This window comes from Limanda limanda, chromosome 12 (genome assembly GCF_963576545.1).
Source record: "Limanda limanda chromosome 12, fLimLim1.1, whole genome shotgun sequence".
Taxonomy (NCBI): Eukaryota; Metazoa; Chordata; class Actinopteri; order Pleuronectiformes; family Pleuronectidae; genus Limanda; species Limanda limanda.
In genome coordinates this window covers 13,957,505-13,977,703 of record NC_083647.1, presented here as the reverse complement: position 1 = coordinate 13,977,703, position 20,199 = coordinate 13,957,505, and the positions used below count along the sequence as shown (strand labels likewise).

At 41.6% G+C, this 20,199-nt stretch overlaps 2 protein-coding genes across 2 annotated transcripts; one reads left to right on the top strand and one right to left on the bottom strand.

Moving 5' to 3' along the window:
- Positions 1-1,011: 1,011 nt before the first annotated feature.
- tdrd9 (tudor domain containing 9) lies at positions 1,012-19,873 on the bottom strand. The gene is made up of 35 exons (XM_061083256.1): positions 19,746-19,873; positions 14,382-14,461; positions 14,191-14,258; positions 13,508-13,729; positions 12,500-12,622; positions 11,860-11,940; positions 11,612-11,776; positions 11,302-11,408; positions 11,079-11,201; positions 10,901-10,985; positions 10,760-10,817; positions 10,558-10,662; positions 10,376-10,473; positions 10,148-10,279; positions 9,489-9,651; positions 9,262-9,325; positions 8,818-8,881; positions 8,662-8,706; positions 8,494-8,547; positions 8,115-8,231; positions 7,766-7,873; positions 7,481-7,581; positions 7,193-7,363; positions 6,399-6,510; positions 6,089-6,304; positions 5,605-5,694; positions 5,269-5,526; positions 4,862-5,029; positions 4,386-4,456; positions 4,201-4,310; positions 3,538-3,634; positions 3,312-3,450; positions 2,425-2,543; positions 1,198-1,270; positions 1,012-1,098 (listed from the first exon to the last, which is right to left on the bottom strand). Exons 1-35 carry the CDS (start codon positions 19,871-19,873, stop codon positions 1,012-1,014), a joined length of 4,002 nt encoding a protein of 1,333 aa, XP_060939239.1.
- rd3l (RD3 like) lies at positions 16,950-18,263 on the top strand. Its single transcript, XM_061083257.1, has 2 exons — positions 16,950-17,263; positions 17,900-18,263. The coding sequence occupies exons 1-2, from the start codon at positions 16,950-16,952 to the stop codon at positions 18,261-18,263; spliced, it is 678 nt and encodes a 225-aa protein (XP_060939240.1).
- Positions 19,874-20,199: the final 326 nt, after the last annotated feature.

Here is a 20,199-nt window from a genome sequence, read left to right as displayed (position 1 = left end):
CTGGCACATACACACGTCAGTTTTAGAGGTGTGTGTGTGAGAGACACCAGGGCTTTCCACAAGGATATGGAGTAACAAGCCAGTGGGAAAAATTTGACAGCTAGGGCAGTACAAGGGCATTCTCCACTAGAGGAAAGAAATGTAGCTGTTGAGGCCAAATTTGGTGCCTCTGGTAGATTTGAATGTCGCTGTTCCTTCATAAACACTGATGTGAATGATTGTATGCTTTTTATTCCTTTTCTATGTTAACAAATATTGAATTATTTAAGAGGAATTAGAAAATGAAGGATGAATTCACTTTATATCACACAAATCAGGAGAAAACAACTCTTGAAAATAACTGATAAATGTAAACCATGAATAAAATAAGATATATAAATATAATGGAAAAACAGTGATCATACATGGGGTACTGTATGGAAATCCATTACATCATATTTACTTTATAAAACATAATTTGGAGAATGTGACATGACAACAAGCAACTGTTAGTAGAGGAGCAGCAGGAGATAGGAGCCAGAATCTTAAGCCATTTTACAAAACAAAAACAAGTTGTAGATAGAAAGTTTTGCTACATCATGTTGTTGGATGGCAAACATCGGGTTTATTAAACATTGATTTTTCTTGCGCAGTAATGACGCAAACAGCGTTTTGATAATAGCGCATTAAACGTCTTGCATCATTGTTAAATGCCCAGTGACACAAATCAAAGGTCATAGGTAGGATGTGGGTTGTGGTTGGTTAAGGTTAGGCAGGAATTGGTCATGTTTAGGGATAAGGTTTTGGTTTGGCAGTGTGTGGGGAGTCGGTTTGAATGAAGAATGACTGATGAGCCTCATCTGTTACAAACAACTCTTTTTAATGTCCACTGCTGAACAACATTACAACAATCTAGAAAAAACCCAATAGAGAACAACAAAGAGAGGGTTGAACATTCTACTGTGCCACCGAAAGGGACAGTTCAAATATAACTTAAAATGTTTAAAACAAGAAAAACAGTTGGTGAATTTTTTAATTGAGGAGAGTCACAGGATGCAGCTGGTAAACAAAGCCTCTTCCTCCTGGCTCCAAGATGTTCATCCTCATCGAGGGCTCCACCTGCGGCACCAATACACAAAATTAAACACACACACACACACAACTTTAACGTGCTGAAAACTGTCAGATATGGATGAGGGAGCTCTGATGTAAACACACCTGGTTCCATTTCTCCACTTTCTCGTAGATTCTGGGAGTGACAGCTTCCCGGGGGGGCGACTTGGTGAAAAGACTACAATATAAAAATGAATAAACTCTTTGAACCAATGGAAAGACATGACAGCTCCTTCAAAATCAAACCATCTCATTTTGCATCAGGATGGCAACCTGTAATACTGGTCATAAACCCGACCCCTCTATTTGAGGAGATGAGACCTGACAGTTTCTCAATTTATGTAGTTCTTAACAGGATGATCTATGATTACATTTGATTTTATCTAATAACTGAATGAATTCTGACTAGGGATGGGCATTCGATTAAATTGTCTTAATCGATCGTCGGGAGAGTTAATGACGAATTTTCGATTAATCATTCATATTTTTATGTTAAAATTCACTATTTATAGACTGTTAAAATGCAGTGAAAATAGAAAAAACACAGCGTGTTTCCTCATTGAGGTCTTTATTACAAGATGAACAACTCTTGTGGCAGTTAAACGGGATCGTTCAATGGTTACACTTGAAAATCTGCGCTGCTGTACACTTCAGCCCCGCTGAGAGAGCAGCTAGCCGCTGAGCGCTAGCTGGACTCCGCGGCCCTCGACCTCCTACTCCGGCCGTTGTCGCGTCCTCACTCCCGGAACCCCTCCACCAGACCCGGCCCTGTCCGGGTCCGAAGAGCTGGCTGCGGCGGCTAGCTGCGGAGCTCGGCTTCATGTCCGCACGCGGACCCTCAGTCGGGGAAGGGAACCCTGAGAGACCCGGGTCTGGGTGAGGTTCCGGGATTGATGACATGACAACAACCGGACTGAGACGTTGAGAACCGTCAAATCCATCTAGCTCCCAGCGGCCAGCCGCCGGTCCCACAGCAGGGCTTGTAGAGAATAACTCCGGGCTGCTTCCTACAGCTGCTAACGTCATCACTGTGCTGCGTTCAGGCAACTCGGATATCCCGACCTCCTACTCATGCGCTCATGGAGACGTATAGCTTCGCAGTGTTGGCAGTGAACGCAACAGAATTTCGTCGAAGACAAAATAATGTCCTCGACGAAATTCTTTATGATCAATTAATAGATCGTCGATTAATTATGCCCATCACTAATTCTGACACTTTAATAATGAGTGTGTTTGATCCTCGATATTTTGCCTCTACTTTTCTAAAGTGGTGTCCTTACATAGTCATTAATCAGAACATTTAAACTTGATCTGTGTGCGAGTGTGTTTGACCTTAAGAGGCGCTCCCGACAGTCCTCCTGCAGGTGGCTGGTCCTGTCAGGCCCCAGATGCAGCGTGCCACTGGGCCCTTCACACACCAGAGAGTTAATAGCACCTCGTAAGGCGTTTATCTAAAGAAAGGAAAAAACACAGAAGTGTTAGAGGAGGAGGAAGAAGGGACCTGGTTGAGTTTATTGGGTTTATTTTATTTATTTATAAATTTTGGCAATTTAGGGTAAAATGCAATATTTAATATCCATTAATGTTTTAGCTATCAAACAATTGTTTTTTCATGTCTATCTGCTTCAGAGGCTGTGAAATTAAAGCTTATGTAAATTAACGTTTTCAATTCTGCCAGCTTTTCAGAACCCTCAGGTTTTAGGTGTTGTCAAACAAGGATTAGTTTTTAGTGAGCGTTTTGATCCGGTGCCTCAGAACTAGTGCTGTGGATCACTCTTGTGCCATTTACAACTGTTTATTACAGCGCTAACAATAGTATAATTTCATTCATTTACTAGTAGCGATTCAAATACTGGGACAAAAAAACATACCAAAATATATGGATGAGGAAATTTGTTCCCCATCAAAAGGTAAATTCCATGAAGGAATGAATAAAATATTAATCCTTCTCTTCCTGTAAATGCATTCTGTCATCAGGTACACTTTCACCTCCTGCGCTTCTGGGACTAGTGTGGGAGAAAACTGCCGCAACTGAGCTATGCTTTAGTCTTTAGAAAAAAGTGAAAATATAGTTTATCTATTGGAGAGCAAGAGAGATACAGTATAAAATCCCTGTTTCCGACACAGATGGAGCTGTAATTGACATCTGAAGAAATAAAATCTGGGTTCCTGTCCACTGTCAGACACAGCCTCTCTGCATCTGGTGTGTCAGCTGTTACCTCAGTGATGTCCTCCACATCAAACTTGACATCAAAGGCGAGTTCGATGTCATGCTCCGGTAGGATGCCTTCTTGTGCTTGACTGTTGCAGCCGAGGCCACAGATGCTGCCGGTGTAGCAGGTCCCCTCTTCATTAGTGCTAAAATACAGACAAATTGACAAGACAACTGTATTGACTGTGCCACCTTTAAAGATGTGCAGAGGTAGGACTTTGTGTCGGACTGACCGTAACTCCATGATGGGGGTGAAGAGCAAGGTAATGAGTGAAGGCAGTCCGGGGATGTCTGGCATGATGGTGGTATCTCTTAGAAGAATGCGTGTTCCTGCAACACAAACACACAATCAGGAGAGATCCCAGAATAAAAACAAATTGAAGAACCCCACAACCAGGGCTCATCATAGCCTTTAATTTTTCAGATTCAGTAATTAGAGCAACAGCAGTTTTTATCCTGAATCGCGTTTCTGGTCACATGACAGTGTTCTACCAAAATACCTAGAAAAGATGCATCTTCAGGCTGTTCCCTCTGTTCACCAGCAGGTTAACTCTACCAAGGAGGTTATGTTTTCATCCCTGTCTGTTGGCTTGTTTGTCAGCAGGATTACATAAATCTACTGAATTGATGTTGGTATGGATGCAGACAAGTGGCAGATGCAGGATTCTTTAAATCACTTTCTCTACAATTATGAGATCAAGGTTTTTTCAACACTTTCAAAGATTTCCCAGGAAATAATTCATGAGTTTTGATGAGGAAAAACATTTGCATATATAACTGATACAGTTCTGTATGGGTAAGGAAGGCTATCAAATTGTACATGGTAACTTGATTTGTTGTTAACATTAAAATATTGATTAGTGGTGTTAATAATTATGACACTTTGTATCAGCTACCTGAGGAGTTGACTGACACAGATCCAGCCACCAGCATCCTCTGATGTTTGTCATGAGGGTTTTCATTCAGCGCCAGAAGGTTGATGCTGCTCCTCTCTATACACACCGTCCTGGAGGAGGACACACTCATAAGCAATGAAAACCTGCAGCTTTAATGTGGGGTTTGTCTCTGTTGTGTTGCTTACTTGTAGTAGGTCTTTTGGTTTGAGCTCTGGAAGCTTGACTTGTAAGGACTGGTTGGTCCATACACCTGAACCTGTGGTTTCAGAGAGAAGGCAGCAGACGCACATGACCTGATTTATTCATGCAGCCATTGGTGGCTTTGATTTCGAACCATGGTCACCCTGTCCTCATTGTTCTGTCAGACAGGATGGGTGTGCCTCTGAATGAGCACTAACACCCACTGAGATGGCGCCATCTCCTGGCCGAAACCAATCACTACCAAAATTAAGGCATCCCACACAAACCCATTGTAATACTATAAATACAAATACTTTTCTTGATTTTCTTTACTTTTTTTTTATTCTTTAGTTCTTTTAATGTCTTTTGGTTAGTAAAGCCTTTGTTAAAATGTTTTTACGTGCTTTGTAATCAATAACTATGGGAACATTGTCGGTACAAATATAATATGAAAATGCAATGAAGCAGCAGTGTGTCTTACCCTTTTCTTGGAAATGGAGAGGTTGCTCTTGGAAAAGTGAGCGAGAAGGTCGTCAATGAGCTCCTTTTCCTCTTTCTTGCGATCCTTCCAGGAGCTGCAGACAGAGTTAGGGACATATTTCCCTGTTTCCATGTCCTTGTACAGGGACATCAGCACCTCGTGGTTTTCCTGCCAAGAGCACACAGGCAGATATGATGACTCAGATAAACAATGCATTTGTATACATCTTTCTGAATTCTGTGCTAGGATGTTCTTTCATAAAGCATCAGAATTTCTTTAAAGGTTGTGCAATATTTCATATTTGTCAGCACACGTGTATATGTGAACTGTGGCATGTGTATGGAAGTATTATAGGCCAATGTCTGAGGGATTTTTTCTTAAGGCTCAGACACTTTAACTGTAATCACCTTGGAATCGAAGCTCTCTTCAGCCTCGACCGCATGTCCTTCCTCCACCAAGATGTCTACCACACTGGTGGTTGTTGTCTCTGTGTTGATGAGCAGCTCAACACGCATGACATTGTGGAGTATGGAGTACACTGACACGATGACAGAATTGCCCTTTACCAGGTTGCGGAAGCGATCGCGGGCTCGGCTGCTCCACTGGTTCCCATGAATGATGGACTGGGCTGATGGACGCATCCCGGAAACTTGAAACTCATGAGCCTAAGAAGTGTTAGGATGTTGATATATGTTTAAAGACTGGACAGTGGATCAGAAATATGCCACTTAGAGTTTTACTACCTGGAAAGGGTAAGTCAGAATATCAGGAGGGAGCTCTCTGAGGCTGCTGCAGGCAACAACTGCTGTGTTACCAAAGTCCAAGAAGAAAACCTGCAGAGTGAGGGGAAACGTATTGCTCTCCTATACATCAAGAACAACTGCTATCACACACCTGTTAAAGATATTCCTAGTTATGACCAGAGATAACTGTTTAAAACTGTATTTTCACTGCTCCTATATAATTTCAATTTCTTGCCAAATTCATCTTCATGGTATTTGACTGGATCAGAGAGTTTGGTCTGAAACAGCCTCATAACTGTAGAACCTGGTGAAAACTTTTCCTGTGAAATTAAATATGCTGTATTGAGCAACCTGAAGCAGATTTATGCAACAGAACATTGTCTCTTGTGCTGCTTCAATCGGTTATACAATGGCAACATATTGCATGTGTGAAAATATAAAGGCTTTGTTACAATTTGATCAGAGAGCTGTGAGCAATATTCACCTCCACTGTGTTGCCACGGATGTGCAGGATCTTGGCACGGTAGTACGAACTGTGCTCATTGAGCTCGGAGTAAAGCGCCAGACAACTCAGGTTGGGGTAGAGTGACACAGGTATAGGCTTCAGTGTGTGTTTGCTGATCTCAGCTGTCAGACAGCGCTGCATCTCTAAACTGGCTTCATCTGCCTGGAAGCCCCAGAAATGTCCCACCTCCACCACCTGCAGCAGAGATCACAGTTACGAGACGTTCAGCTTTCAGCTTTTCTCCACAGTATCTCTTTTTGAAAAACCAAGGTAAATGTAGGGGACTAACCTCTGTGATGTTGACCACAAAGTAGTGGCTTGGGGGTAGTTTGTCTGGATCAATAGAGCTGCTCAACAGTCCCGCTGGGCAGACGGACTGGCTCTGGAAGTCAACATTCACTCTGGGTAGAAAAAGCACACAAAACTGGAATTTAATGTTCTATGCACAACTTTCACTGCACTCACTCTGTCAACAAGATCTCACAACTGGATTTAATGCTGCTTTGATGTTGAATGTCATCACATCAAATCATTTTAGCATTATCTAACAAGGTATCCTAAATCAGTCGTTGACATGTATCCAGATACCTGGTATGAGAGGGGCATTAAAAATCATGCAGCGGTATCACAACAGATAATTTGTTAAGTTTTATGCAGGTGTAAGTATCACTGTAAAGAGAGTAATCAGTGAGAATTGTCTTGTTAAGTGTATTATTGTTCTACGTCTATTATGCAATGTAACCCCATCTCGAAGCTTGAGCTGCGTGTGCCTGAAACCTGCCCTCTGAGTCAGTGATTGTTGTGAAGAGTCATGCAGTTTGCTTGGATGTCAGATTACATTAATGCTTAGTGCAGGGCCACTGACCAGTGCAGCCTGTGGTGCAGGGGGCTCCACTTTCTAAAAAGATTTGCTCAGGCCTCAGATTACAGAAACTGTAAAACCTAACGCTTGTGATTTTACCGCCTCATTAATCTAGTTTGAAATATATATTTTCTAATTCATGCAGAAATATAATCCAGTTTCAAACAAGAGGAGAAGTAGAGATTAGACTACGTTTTATGAATATGAAAACAAAGTCATACCGTGAATATTTCATGTGGGTTAGGTTTCTGTTACCAGCACATTTTTCAATTTGTTCAATGGGGTAGACAGAAAGTTCCATGGGAGAGCTCTGCTGGGAAAGGACGAGAGCGAGGGACACTTCAGGCAGAACCCCTGAGTCTTGAGATGTCCTGTAGAACTCCACATATGCTCTGAGTGCGTGCACACACAAACAGTCAGGAAATGAGTGATCAAATGTTAGTTCTTTATTTTAAATGCATTGCGTAGACAAAGTGCTGAGGTTTAATGTGTCAATTGCCTTCATTTACCTGGTGTTATCAAAGCAGATGGTTTTGACTTGTCCACACAGGCGGAACAGAGACTGCAGCTGCTTATAGTACAGGAAACTGTATGGAGGCATGTTCCTCATCTGGACACAGCACAGCTATGTTTTAATCACAAGTTCTCTACTTACCGTAACAAGTTTAAAAGTTTAGTTAGAGCATTAGAGTTAAGAATGGATCAAAAATATTTAAGTTCAACCTACTCTAAGTATATTTTACAACAATTATTTAGAACTGTATTCACATCATGTCTGCCAATTAGGATTATACCATGACTGTTGTCCTGGGGTTGAAGCCACTTAATTCTCTGGCGGCCAGGTCTTCATCTAGTTCCTTCTGGATGAAGTAGTTGGGGTAGTAGGCACCAGCGATAATCACCTGAGACAGAGACAGGTGCAGTCAAACACAAACTGAACTCAATATATCTGTCCGCTCCAATGAGAGGATCTGAGGCACACAATGTGTAAACACACTTGGGCCAGGGACCTGAATTTCATTGCAGTATCTGGTTTTCCAATTGTTTCTTCCAAAAGTACCTCTTTGGGGCAGAATGAGGAGTAAACACTTTGTATATTATGTAAACTTCTGGTGACTGTACATGTCCAGCACAGAGTCTCACCTGAAGAAGGAACTTCTGCGTGTTTGTGCTGGTATAGTCTGATGGTTGAATGCTGTCCTGCACATGCATGTTGAACTGGGAAACACGTCTCTTCAGGTCCTCATACAGCTCTGCAACCTGGAGAGAGAGATACTGCTGAGGACCATGGTAGTGTATTTTTGATGAATTCACTCATTTAGACTGAAGTTGTTGGGCATTTTTACTAATGCATGAGATAATCATCAACTGTGCGTCAACACAGGTTATAATCAACTAGGTAGTTTATCATTAAACTTCAACAAAGACTTTGAAATCAGTTGGCTAATGCTAGATTAGGATGGGTGATGTAATGTGTCTATGGGGAAGTCATGTGACCCTGCTCTGTGCATCGTTTGTGTACCTCCCTGATCCGTTTGATCTGAATGAAGTTCTCTTTTCCCCAATCCAGCTCGTCCTGTGAGAGTAAAGCAGCGAGAAACAACACATTGAAAAATGATGATACAATGATAAATGGTTGCTTAATGAGTATCAGCGAGTTGAGTTAATGTTTGGTTGTTGTGTTGTTTACCTTTGGGTGTCTCAGTTGTCCAGTCTTTTTGGAAGAGTGCCATGCCTAACAGTGAGAGACCACATGGAACGGAATTCAATTTAAGGTGTGAACAGTTATTAGGCAAATATTTAAATTAATTTAAGACCACACAACTTGTTGTGAACCTGAACACACCTTGAAGGCATTTACAAAACCTATGGAATCACTTGGTGTTCCAGAGGCAAAGGCCATCTTGCTCCTGGAATTACAAACAATGGTCAGTTCACAAAGATTTAAAATAAATAAAAATAAACTGGAAGAAAAACTGTTTGTGCTGTTTTAGCAAAACATACACATATCATCTAGCGAAAAACAGGACTTGAAGAGAACCAGTCATGAACAGCTGGACATCATAAGGCGTAAGTTGGATGGGGACAGTGTTGGGCCTAACTGTGATGGGACTAGAGATATTTAAGTGAGTCAGTAATTAGAAAAGAATGGTATCTACTCCACTGACTTAAAGACAACTAAATGGTAGAAAACTCCATAGATACTTTTTTCCATCTTTCCATCATCCATTGTTTCACAAAAAGAAGACTGACTGTCTGTGAATCATTGCATCTAAAGTGTATGACTCACCTGTGGCCGGCGATCTGCTGCATGGACGGTATGGCAAAGAAACTCTTCAGAGAGTGTGAGGCAGCTGAGAATATAACAAACCAAAACTTAAAAATGTTACATGCACACAAATGTATCGTAAGAGTGCAATTCTGACTGATTTGTTGACCAATCTAAGTCTCTATGGCTGCACACACTACTGCATGTGCTCTAACAGAAGCCAGTTCCAGTTGTAAAATGACACTTACCTATGATGAGGCAATCGTCCAGGCAACCAAAGACATGGCCGAGGACAATCATCTTCCCCAGGTACAGGTCCACAGGTAAGTGGGCCACCACTCGACCTAGGAATGTTAGCTCTCCATCATCGTTCTGAGACCTGCAGTCACTTTTCACAGACAGAGCGCCCATCTACAGAAGAAAACCCACAACTATTGAAAAGACAATAGGCTTTACTCTCTTCCTCAAATTAACAGTTTACTGATACAACATGACTCACTTCTTTGTGACAAAACTGGAAACCAAATTTCCCTTCACTGTTTGTCATTTAAATGAATGGCTATTGATGGATATTGTATTTATTTAATAATACGCTCAATATCTTGAAATAACTGTTAATGTTATTCTCTGAAACTATATACAAGTATAATTTATTACTAAAAAGTTTCTGATTTGTTAGTGATGGACAAAACAAGATTTACACTGCACTACTCTCTGCAGACAACTTGACAATCCTAACACTGGCTGAAGCAAAAATCATGCGCGTGAACTCCTGGCCTAATTCTCCACAGAGCTGAGAAGATGCCAAAATAAATAAGTCATCATTACACCAACACATTTATATGTACTTCACAAGACATCAATGTCTCCCAGGGAAAAAACATCAACCTGCTTTCGTTTTACAGACCTCTTTGAGTTGCAGCACAGTTCTTACTATGTCATCAAGATTTGGGGGTGAAAGTGCTGTGGAGAGGACCGAGCGGGGATCTCCCATATCCAGCAGCTTCACTTTCAGCATGATAGTGGCCAAGGGGGCAAGCTAAGAGGAAGGCAAACAGTATAGCATAGATAAATTGTCAGAGGCATCCTCAAAACTGTAAAATAAAAATCGACGTGTGTTGAACATGTTCTTTACCAGCATCTCAGGAATCATGTATTCTGGGATCTCGTTCTTCCAGAACTCTTTGGTGATAAGACGATAACAGTAGCCCTTAGACACTCGTCCTGCCCTACCTGAGGAAATAGGTGAGAGCTGCTCAGCTGAACAGACAAGAAACTTTGCAGTTTATGTTGCAGTAGGTGCAGTAGTTCACATACCTCTACGCTGGTTACAGTTGGTTTTGGATGCCCAGGTGAGACGGAGAGACTGATAATTGGTTTCTTGGTCACAGACCAGGTGACGGGTAAGGCAGAAGTCAATGACTGACATCACAAAAAAACAATACCAGTTTAAACTTCAACATCCTAATATTCACCAAGATGAAAAAATACAATCAAGCTCAGAGGAAAAGTAATCTACCATATTTGACATCCGATACAGTCACCGAACTCTCTGCAATGTTGGTGGAAAGGATGACCTGTGAGGATGAAACGACCATCAGTACAGCAGGTATCTAATTTTTTAATTGATGTGAGACAGAATAAGTTTAGCTGTTATCACCTTCCTGTATCCAGGGACAGGAGGCAGAAACACACCGTTCTGCTCCTCCAGAGTCACAGAGGAGTGAAGAGGATAAACTTGCAATCTGAACAAAGAAGTCAATGCAATGTAATGGTAAATGTCTTACAGAAACAAGCAAACAAATTAAAACGGGTATTAATCTGCAGAAAAAAATCACCTTTTGTGGAGGCCAAGCTTGGCCAAAGCCTCCTGCATGTAGCTTATCTCGTGAAACCCAGGAAGGAAAACCAGAACACTGCCTTTCTCAGACAAAGTTACACCACTGTCTTTGTCAGCTTTGCTGCTTATTAAAAAACACATTTCAACACGTAACTCAACAAAGATGGGGACCACAACCTGTCTTTGTAGCAGATTAGTGTGCTGAGTAACCATTGCTTTACCAGGAATCTTCGCCCTCCACCTCGTCAAAGCTCTGGATGAGACTGATGGCAAGATTGTACATCTCTACTGCGATGTTGGGGTCATCTTGATGACAGGACTCTAACAGCTGAAGACACAAACATACAAATTAGCACTTGTCGATTGACTGAAAATATATCGAAACCTTGAAGCTTACTTTGTGTTTGTTTGATTCACTCTAAAGTTTAGGAGACACCTGTTTAAACACAATGAAAAAACGTCCAACATTTTGCATGCACGCAGTTCACACACTGAGACATAACGCCACGCATACAGCCAGGATAACATTACCCTATATGGTAACAGGTTTTGTAGGTCATCCAGATAGAACTCCTTAATGGCAAACGGTGCCCCTTCCACTTCAAACACATAGGCAGGGTTCATCTTGCCACGAATCAGGGTTCCGAAGTAATCAGCAAACTGTCTGCAGTTAATGGTGGCTGACATGAGGATGATCTGGAAAAGGACAGCTTAAAATGAGTGAGAGTGGAAATGATTGGTGAGTAGAGGTGGGATGTTTACTTTGATATAGTAATCACCTTGACATAACGAGAGTTGGAATGAAGGAGTTTCTTCAAAATCAGTAAGAGAAAGTCCATCTCCTCAGTCCGCTCGTGAACCTTGTGCAAAGGCAGAGTTGTTAAACACAATTAAGTCAGAGATTAGAAAATAGGATGCAAAGATTAAGCCTTTCCACTGCAGCAACATTAAATGTAGATAAACCATGTCGAAACAGGTTTGGAGCGGAATAAAATACAATGAGCTTTTAGACTGGATGCAACATATCCTACTAATATAATTTGAGAGCAGTTTGTGTGTTTGTTTATTAGTCTGGTTACTCCTCCAAAACTCATCCTCCACTCCCCTCCAAACTTTAAAGGCATTGGCATATTATCTCTGAAATACTTAAAGGAAAGTCTAAATGCAAGTCTTTGTTAATGTTGGCAGCCCTGTAAGCTCTCCAGAAAATCCTCAGGTTTTAAGTGGTGGATCTAAATTAGTGTTGCGTTTTTAGAGTGGGTGTAATTGCTGAATATGAATATGCAAATGAATAACATTTTGATAGTACGCAACATATTGTTTTTTTGAGAGATTATTATTTGTGATCAAGACAAAAACAATCAAATATAGATACCAGTTAACAGAGAAATGCAAATGCACATTTAAAATTATCTTCACCTCATCTACGAAGATGTGCGAGTACTCTGTGAGGCACTTGGAAGAGACCAGTTTTTGCAGCAGCACTCCTGTCGTCATGTAGATGAGGCGCGTGTGCTCAGTCGCCATTTTCTCCAGTCCAACCTGTAGTACGAACATTCAGAGTTACCTTCATTAATTTGACAGACATATTAATCTGACACTCAGTAAGGATGTAGACTTGTTACTTTAGTAAAGGATCACTGAGACTTGATATCTGACAAGCTCATAGATTAGGTTTGTATCGGCACCATGTGATAATTGCCACCACCTTTGTGCAGAGTGATATCATTTGTAAGTTTCTGGAACAATCATCTTTAATACTTTTTGGATTGAATTAAAGCATAATACAACTCCAGTCTTTGGTTTGATATTTTTCACAGAAGCAAATTCAAGACATTCCATCATCTCCCGTTTGTCTGCAGCTTTAATGTGTCTATTTCTGGGTTGGTTTTAGAGAAAATACCAGTGACCTGAGATAAAATCTATTGCAATCCTTTGTGTGACCTCAGGGAAACGCTTCACGGTTCGCTGACTTAACTCTGAGCACAAAGAACTTTCCATTCACTGATTGCACGACTTTTATAAACCAAGACAAAACATACGAAGGGGGAACAAGAAGAAAGCGCTCTCCCTACAGCAAATACGAGTAAAAATCACGTAAGTGAATAACGAACACAATATAACCTTTTGTGGCCTAACCTGACATCAACTGTTTGTTATTGCTCCGACTTGCAGGGACATAATTAACTATGGTCTGCATGTAGCAGAGGAAACTGTTATTCTTAGACACTGTTTAGGAGCTCTGCATAGCACAGCCAGACACCCTGCCAACAAACACAAAAGCTTGTTAACGCATGCTTACAAAAACTAGATTTTAACATAAAGGGGGATGCAACTGAAGCTTTTGGTGCAAAAACTAAAAATATACACAGGGCTCTTTGCACTTGACAGTTCAAGTAAACCACATTATGTCTAATTGAGACAAACCTGATATCCCACCAAACTACCCAGGGTACACTTCCGCTGTTTGGCAACCCATCGAGCAACACTGGTAGCCCCAATCTTGCGAGGTTGGGTGACCACGATGTTGCACGAGGCATTTTTGGCATTGTAGTGGTCCAGAATGTACTGTGGCAGCTGGGTGGTCTTGCCACTGCCTGTGGCTCCTCGAATAATCACTACAGAGTGGTTTTCTATGAGGGAAATCAGCTGGAAGCAGACAGACACACACACACACAGTGTTAACAAAAAGAGACTGCATTTGGCTATTTGGACCATATCACTGAAATAAAAAAGGAATTTAAAAATAAGTTAAGATATTGTAGAGCAGATGGATGTGCTAAGCTGATTTGTAACCAAAAGTCCAGACTTTATAATCTGCATTAAGGAAGTGCAGCTTAAATGTCAGCCTGATCTCCTAAAATATACACACAGCACTCTGTATTAGACAAGAGAACATTTTTTTGGCCCAGTGAATATGAAGTTAGGTGTTGTCCAGCAGCATCAACAATGACTGAGTACATCTTAAATAAAAAGTAAAATCTTAAAAACACCAGTGTCCTGGGGACATAGTGACAATTTCAATGAAACCCTTCACTTGACAAAAACAACTATAGGAGAATGACCATGCACTAATAGAATGTAAGGCTGCACATTTGGATGCAACAGACCTCCTTTCTGTTTTTGGTTATGGGCAAACTTGGGTACTCATAGTAGGCCAGTGGAGGAGGAGCAGGACCTGAGGGTTCATAATAAAGCGCATGAGAAATACTGTGTTCATTAGTCTATAAAATGTAAACTTCACAATGTTTTTAAATAAGATTTAAGATAGGAACAATTTTACAGGAAGTTGAATACTCACTCCCAGCAGGTTTCTGTTTTTGGGGACTCCCTCCGGAGTCCACAGTCTCCAGGCTGCTCTCATCAGGAACCTCTGATGGCCTGAAGAGAAACAAAATACATTTTAAGCAGCTTATCATTTTTGAGGCACTATAAACCAACTGCAATGGTATCAAAACGTGCACACTCTACAATCACTAATGAGAAGAAAGGTGTGATATAGTGATATGTAAATAATGACTTAATATAAAACAAGATACTAGGTGTGATAACGTTTTAAATCAGTTTCACCAACTAAAACGCAGTCAATTCAAATTTGCTCATATGGGACAAGCGTCCTGTTTAGACAACTCTCCATCTTCCGTCATTCTGGATTGGATAAAAACATAGTTTACCATTCTTCACCTTTATCTGAAAAAGCTTAACTGCCAATGTTTCAAAGAGGAGAAAGAGAAGAAACATGCAGTTACTGAAAAAATTGAATGTACTGATAAGACCAGGCTAAAATAAGAGACCCAGCCTTAAAGCAGCTTAAATAAATTCCCTTTAAGATTCTGGAAAATATTTTAGATCAGTGCATCAATGCCATGTTTTATAACCTAAAACAAGGAGGCTATGTTTTCACCCGTCTCTTAGTGGGTTTGCTTGTTTTTCAGCAAGGTCACACGTAAAGAAGTAAACACACAGTAAAATGTGGTGCAGATCAAGAGATTTTTCTTTTTCTCATGGTTAAATAGAGCATTTTTCAACATTTTCCGTTTTCCCAGGGAATAATATAAAAATGAGAATCTGTTGAATGTTAGTGTTGCAGAACACTCAGGTGCTGAGTCACCTGAGGTAAAGGCTGTGTACTGCTGCATTTCATACTAATCCGAGTTTCAGTATATAATTAACTTCATCTTTAGGTTCACACAGAGGATGAAAATGCCAGCAGCTCTACACACTTTGTCCTAATGTCATATCTAACCCCGCTCTAAGGCTGTGCCTCATCTCGTCTTTCCCTCTGGTCAACTCGACCCGGCCCGCAGCTCTGGAGCCTGGAGAGCATTCCCTGTTGTCTCTGCCCGTCCCCTTGTCTTCACCAGGAGGATTTTTATCACAACAGCAGGCACAAACTCTGACAGAGGAGCTCAAATATAACACACATGCGGCTTATGCACACACATGCACTCTTGCCCTCTCCCTTTCTCTCCAATGCAATCCTTTCGTGCAAGCTACAAAGCAGCTGACCTTACAACAAAGCTGCACACTGCACAGAGGAGAGCGGAGTGAAGGGAGAGGAGAAGTGACAGCTCTTAGTCAGTTAGTGGTGGGTGACTAACTCTCTTGGAAAAGTCTGTGTGGCAAGAGCATTGGGAGAGATAGGGACAAGACATTAACTACAACAGAAAGAGGAAAAACTGCTTCAGGAGTCCAGACGTTGGAGAATTGCTGCCGACACACAAGAGATGTGCATTTGACACAGAGGGACGCAACAGCGATTAAAGAATGAACACTACAAGGGCTGAACCATAACGACAAAAAGCAGAGGACTACGCTAATTTTTACCCTACTCCTGTATACCTCACAGAGAGCTGGTGGAGCCATTTTCAGCTGTAAGTACAAATAGTTATTTTCCATTTTCAGCCAGTCGTAGTGTAATCCATTCTGACCTGCACATGCTGAAAGACTCACTGTTGTTTAAGTCATGATTATTTTTTAATCAAATCAGACACAAAAGAAGGAGACTGTGTAACTTTACAATGTATAGAAGTGGTTGACCTCTGACCCTGCAGGCTGTGTGATCCATCTAAATCCCAGGTGGAAGCCAGGTTGAATCCATCATCTTGAAAGAAAAAGGGGCCAAATACAAACACCCGACATTGTGCTCTACCGAGTTTGACCTTAACTGAAGGCAATCAAAGCAGAGACCAGAGGTCAGCTTAGTTATGGGTTGATCGTTTTTCACTGTCAAACTGACATCTTTAAATTTAATAGGGCAAAACAGTTATGGATAAGATGAGAAACAAAATTCCCATTCTTAGAATTAAGGCTGCAATTTTGTCCCCCAGACAGTTTTCATGATATGATGCTACCGATTTTCACAACATAACATTTAAATTTCCCTCGCAAAATTGTATATCTGCCCTTAAGTCATTTAAAGGCACCAACTTATGTCAGAAATGAAATCCACAAGCTGTCCACTAAATTTGGGTCTGGACATTTTCTGGAGGTTGTCTTTCACATATGAAGAACACAGTAAGAGATTTTCTGGGTCAGATGTGTTCACAACAAAAGGGCAATTTCCAAAACATTCTTGCCAGATATGGCACCTGGGTAAAGCATGCAGGAGGCAGGACACCACTTATACACTTCCTGCAGAAAAGCATGTGTTTTTGTTTTCAGCACATCGACATCAGGTTATTTCACTAAAAAAGAAAGAAGAAAAATTCTATTTTGTGTGGCCAGTGCCTGTCTGAAAACAGCTTTAGAAGGAAACTAGACATTAGTTTAAGGAAAATTCCAGCTCTCTGCTGTATAAATACCTTCAGGGTCCGCAATAACAAAGAATTCTTGTTCTTTCAGTTTTCTGGACGTTCTGCTAAGTGCCATGCCCCTGTTCAGCTGGATGAAGTGGTCTCATGTGACAAAAGTGCAGACTCAGAATGAAGCGCCACCTCTTAAGAGCTCAGAGGCTGTGCCCAGCCGCAGGTTGATCAGAGAGCTCCTGTGGCATGTAGAGGAACGTGAACAACTGGCACGGGAATTGGAGCGAGAGCACAGGTTGGCCCACAGCTCTCCGGGCCTCCAATGGTTCCAGAAGTACCATCGGTTACGGACTCTCATCCCCACATCAGAGCTTTACCAGCTAGAGTTCCTGTGTGCCCAGATACCACCGATCCATGCAGCCGCAGTCCTTTCCAGGTGTTTATTAGCGGACATGCCATGCGCCATCCTCACATTAGCATGCTGTCAACAGTGGCTAACCGCTACTGCCTCAACACAAGGCCTGACAGCAGGCAAAGCAGAGAAGACCCAAAGGGAAAGGGAGGCAGGGCGAGCTGCCAAGAAAGCCATTATGTGTTACTGTCACAGAGGCAGGGGATAGAGGGTGTGAACATGTGAAGGTGAAGGATGCCCTATAAAGCTGAGCGTAGGCAGACTGCCGGGGTTTCCTCTCATCATGTGTATGATAGCAATTATATTTCAAAAAGGTTGAAGAGTTGTTGTACATGGTTGAGCACTGTGACCTACTTATTTATTCCCCATAAAACTCACATCTAGGTCACTGGAGTGTTGTTACATAACCAAATTACAAAAGAATCAAATTTAAGTAAGATATGTTATGTTTCTACCATTTCCACACATCTGTGCTTCTAGTTTCAAGAATGACATACAGACGACTAGCTTACAGGTATCTCATTTTATGATGGTGAAACTAATAATTATATCATCAATATTATTAATTTGAAACTCACACCTGACATTGTGGGAAGCTCATGCTAATCCTTCCTTTTTTCACTACTGTTTAATTAACTATATTGGTGCATCCTTCTGCAGGTTCCGTGAGGTGCTGGCCACTAACAACATAAGGCCCTGGGAGCTGGTGTCGGTCTTCAAGCAGGTGCTGAGAGACTTTGTGAACCATAAGCAATATGATGAAGAGTACGACTTCTCAGGTCAGTCAGCACAGCTCAGACCAATGGAGGCTTGGACCAGCCGCTATAAAATGAGGCAGGGCTTTGTCACGACTACCATCCCCAACTGTGGAGACTACCCAAGGGAGGAGATACCAACAATCTCTGGATATGTGGACTGGGCCATGCGGCACTCCAGTTCATTCTCATGTTACAGCGACTGGGAGCATCCATATAACTATCCAGCATCTCTCAGGTCCAATGGGACATACAGCACTACACTGTGAAAAGACACACCAAACATGAAACCACATGAAAACAACAAACACATTGAAAATGTTAATAGTTTTTCCAGGTTTGAGACCAAAAATGCAATTCATTACAAGGACTAGTTTTTCTTGCCTGCCTGCTCTGTATAATCCCGTTTTCCTGAGTATTTTTTGTTGTCTTGAAAACAACCCTAGGTTAGTCTTTGTAGAGATTAGATTAGGCTGTGTTTCAAAAGATAAATTGTCAGAGATAATATGTGAGCACAGTATGTGAGAACGTGCACAACCTGGACCAATTTGTGAGGTTTTAGGTGAAGCAGTGTGTCCCTGCAGCCGCTCACCACACGCTGAACATGTTTTTTATAAGTTAAAGTACAGGTCGATATTCTCCCATTTCATCTTATCTAAGTTTTTAGAACCCTGTGGATGCAAAACTTTCAAAAAGCTGACAGTTAAAATACTAAACAAAATTAAAATAATTTGAGTAGCATGCATTTTCTTGTCTTATTATCGTATGTACTACTTTTACTAGAATTTTGCAAGGTATTTTTTTAGCTCCCTGGAAAGATTTTAAATTCTAGAGACAGTTTTTTTTATTATTGTCTAATAGCTTAAGGAAACATTTAGAGAAAAAGAGACAAAATAATCTAAACAACTAAATGTTTCTTCTCTGGTCAGAGTTGTGTGAGGGAAGGGTATGAAATTTACATATTTTTTAGGGGGCAATTTGACAGAAATCAAGGAGCAAGGAGCATTTTTTTAAAATTGGGGGCACTTTGTGAAACTTACAGCGGGTCCCCCCGTTGTTTTTTCATGTTGGTATCCGCCGCCACGCCCCCCCGCCCTGAGCGATGGATGCAACGCTGTTGAGGCGCGGGGGGCGTGGCGGCGGTGCCTCCTTCTCCGCTCTTCTATGCTTCCACCTCCCTCCGTACGCCACGCGGGTGCGACAGCGCAGGGGGGGATGCGAGTACAGGTTTATTAAATTATCATTATTGTTAAAGGAAGTTATGGGGGCATTTTTTGAAATTTCCTAGGGGCAGTTTTGCCCTCGTTTATTTCCGAAGCTGTGTGAGGGTATGGATGTAAAAATTAAAACCTGATTAGTGTTTTTTTAAAACATCTAACCTGTGATACGTAATAGGCAGTATATAAAAAAACTAACTTAAATCGTCAAATCTAATTTCAACAAACAACGGCAAGAAAAGATCGTGTGTCCCTTTGCCATGCAGAGCTCGGCGCCGCCAAAACCATCATGGAGGCGGCGGGTCACCCCGGAGCTGAGCTGGTTAATGACGCAGCTCGGGTAGTTTTTCACTTTTCACAGAAAGTATCAAATAAAACTGTGAATTTGCACAGGCCGACATCCTCCAACGTGTCAAATTTGAACATTTGATTTAGCATGTTTATGGATGAGAGAAAGGAAGCGACACGTGGGGGCCATGTAGCAGGGCAACACGTGTCCGAGGTTAGCTAACTTGAAGCTAGCATGTAGCTCACCTGCTCTCCTCGGCCGCTGGTTCTTCGAGCTTCTTCACAGCCGCTTGCTCTGTGAGGTTAATTTTGGCAAACGTGGCTCCCGAAGTGAACCAGGCGGAAATCTGCTCGGAGGTGAAAACTTTCTTCATGATGTCGTCGCTGTCTGAAGCAAAACCGTCGACCTTCTTCCACCACTTCTTTCAGACTGAAGCGCGATGCAGCCGAGGCAGGTGTACGCGCTCATGTGGCCCCCTGGCGGTTGGACCAAAAAGTGAAAAATCCCCACAGATGCACTTTCAGATTGCAGTAACGCCTGTGTTCACTGCAACTCACCATCAACCTGTCTGCAGTCTTTTTTTTCTTTTTGGTGAATACTATGCAATGTGTCAATCTACAGCTACACCAAAAACAAATCTTAATCTAGAGAGGTAAAGGTCATTACCCCTGTGAATATCCAAAGACCTGGATGAATTAA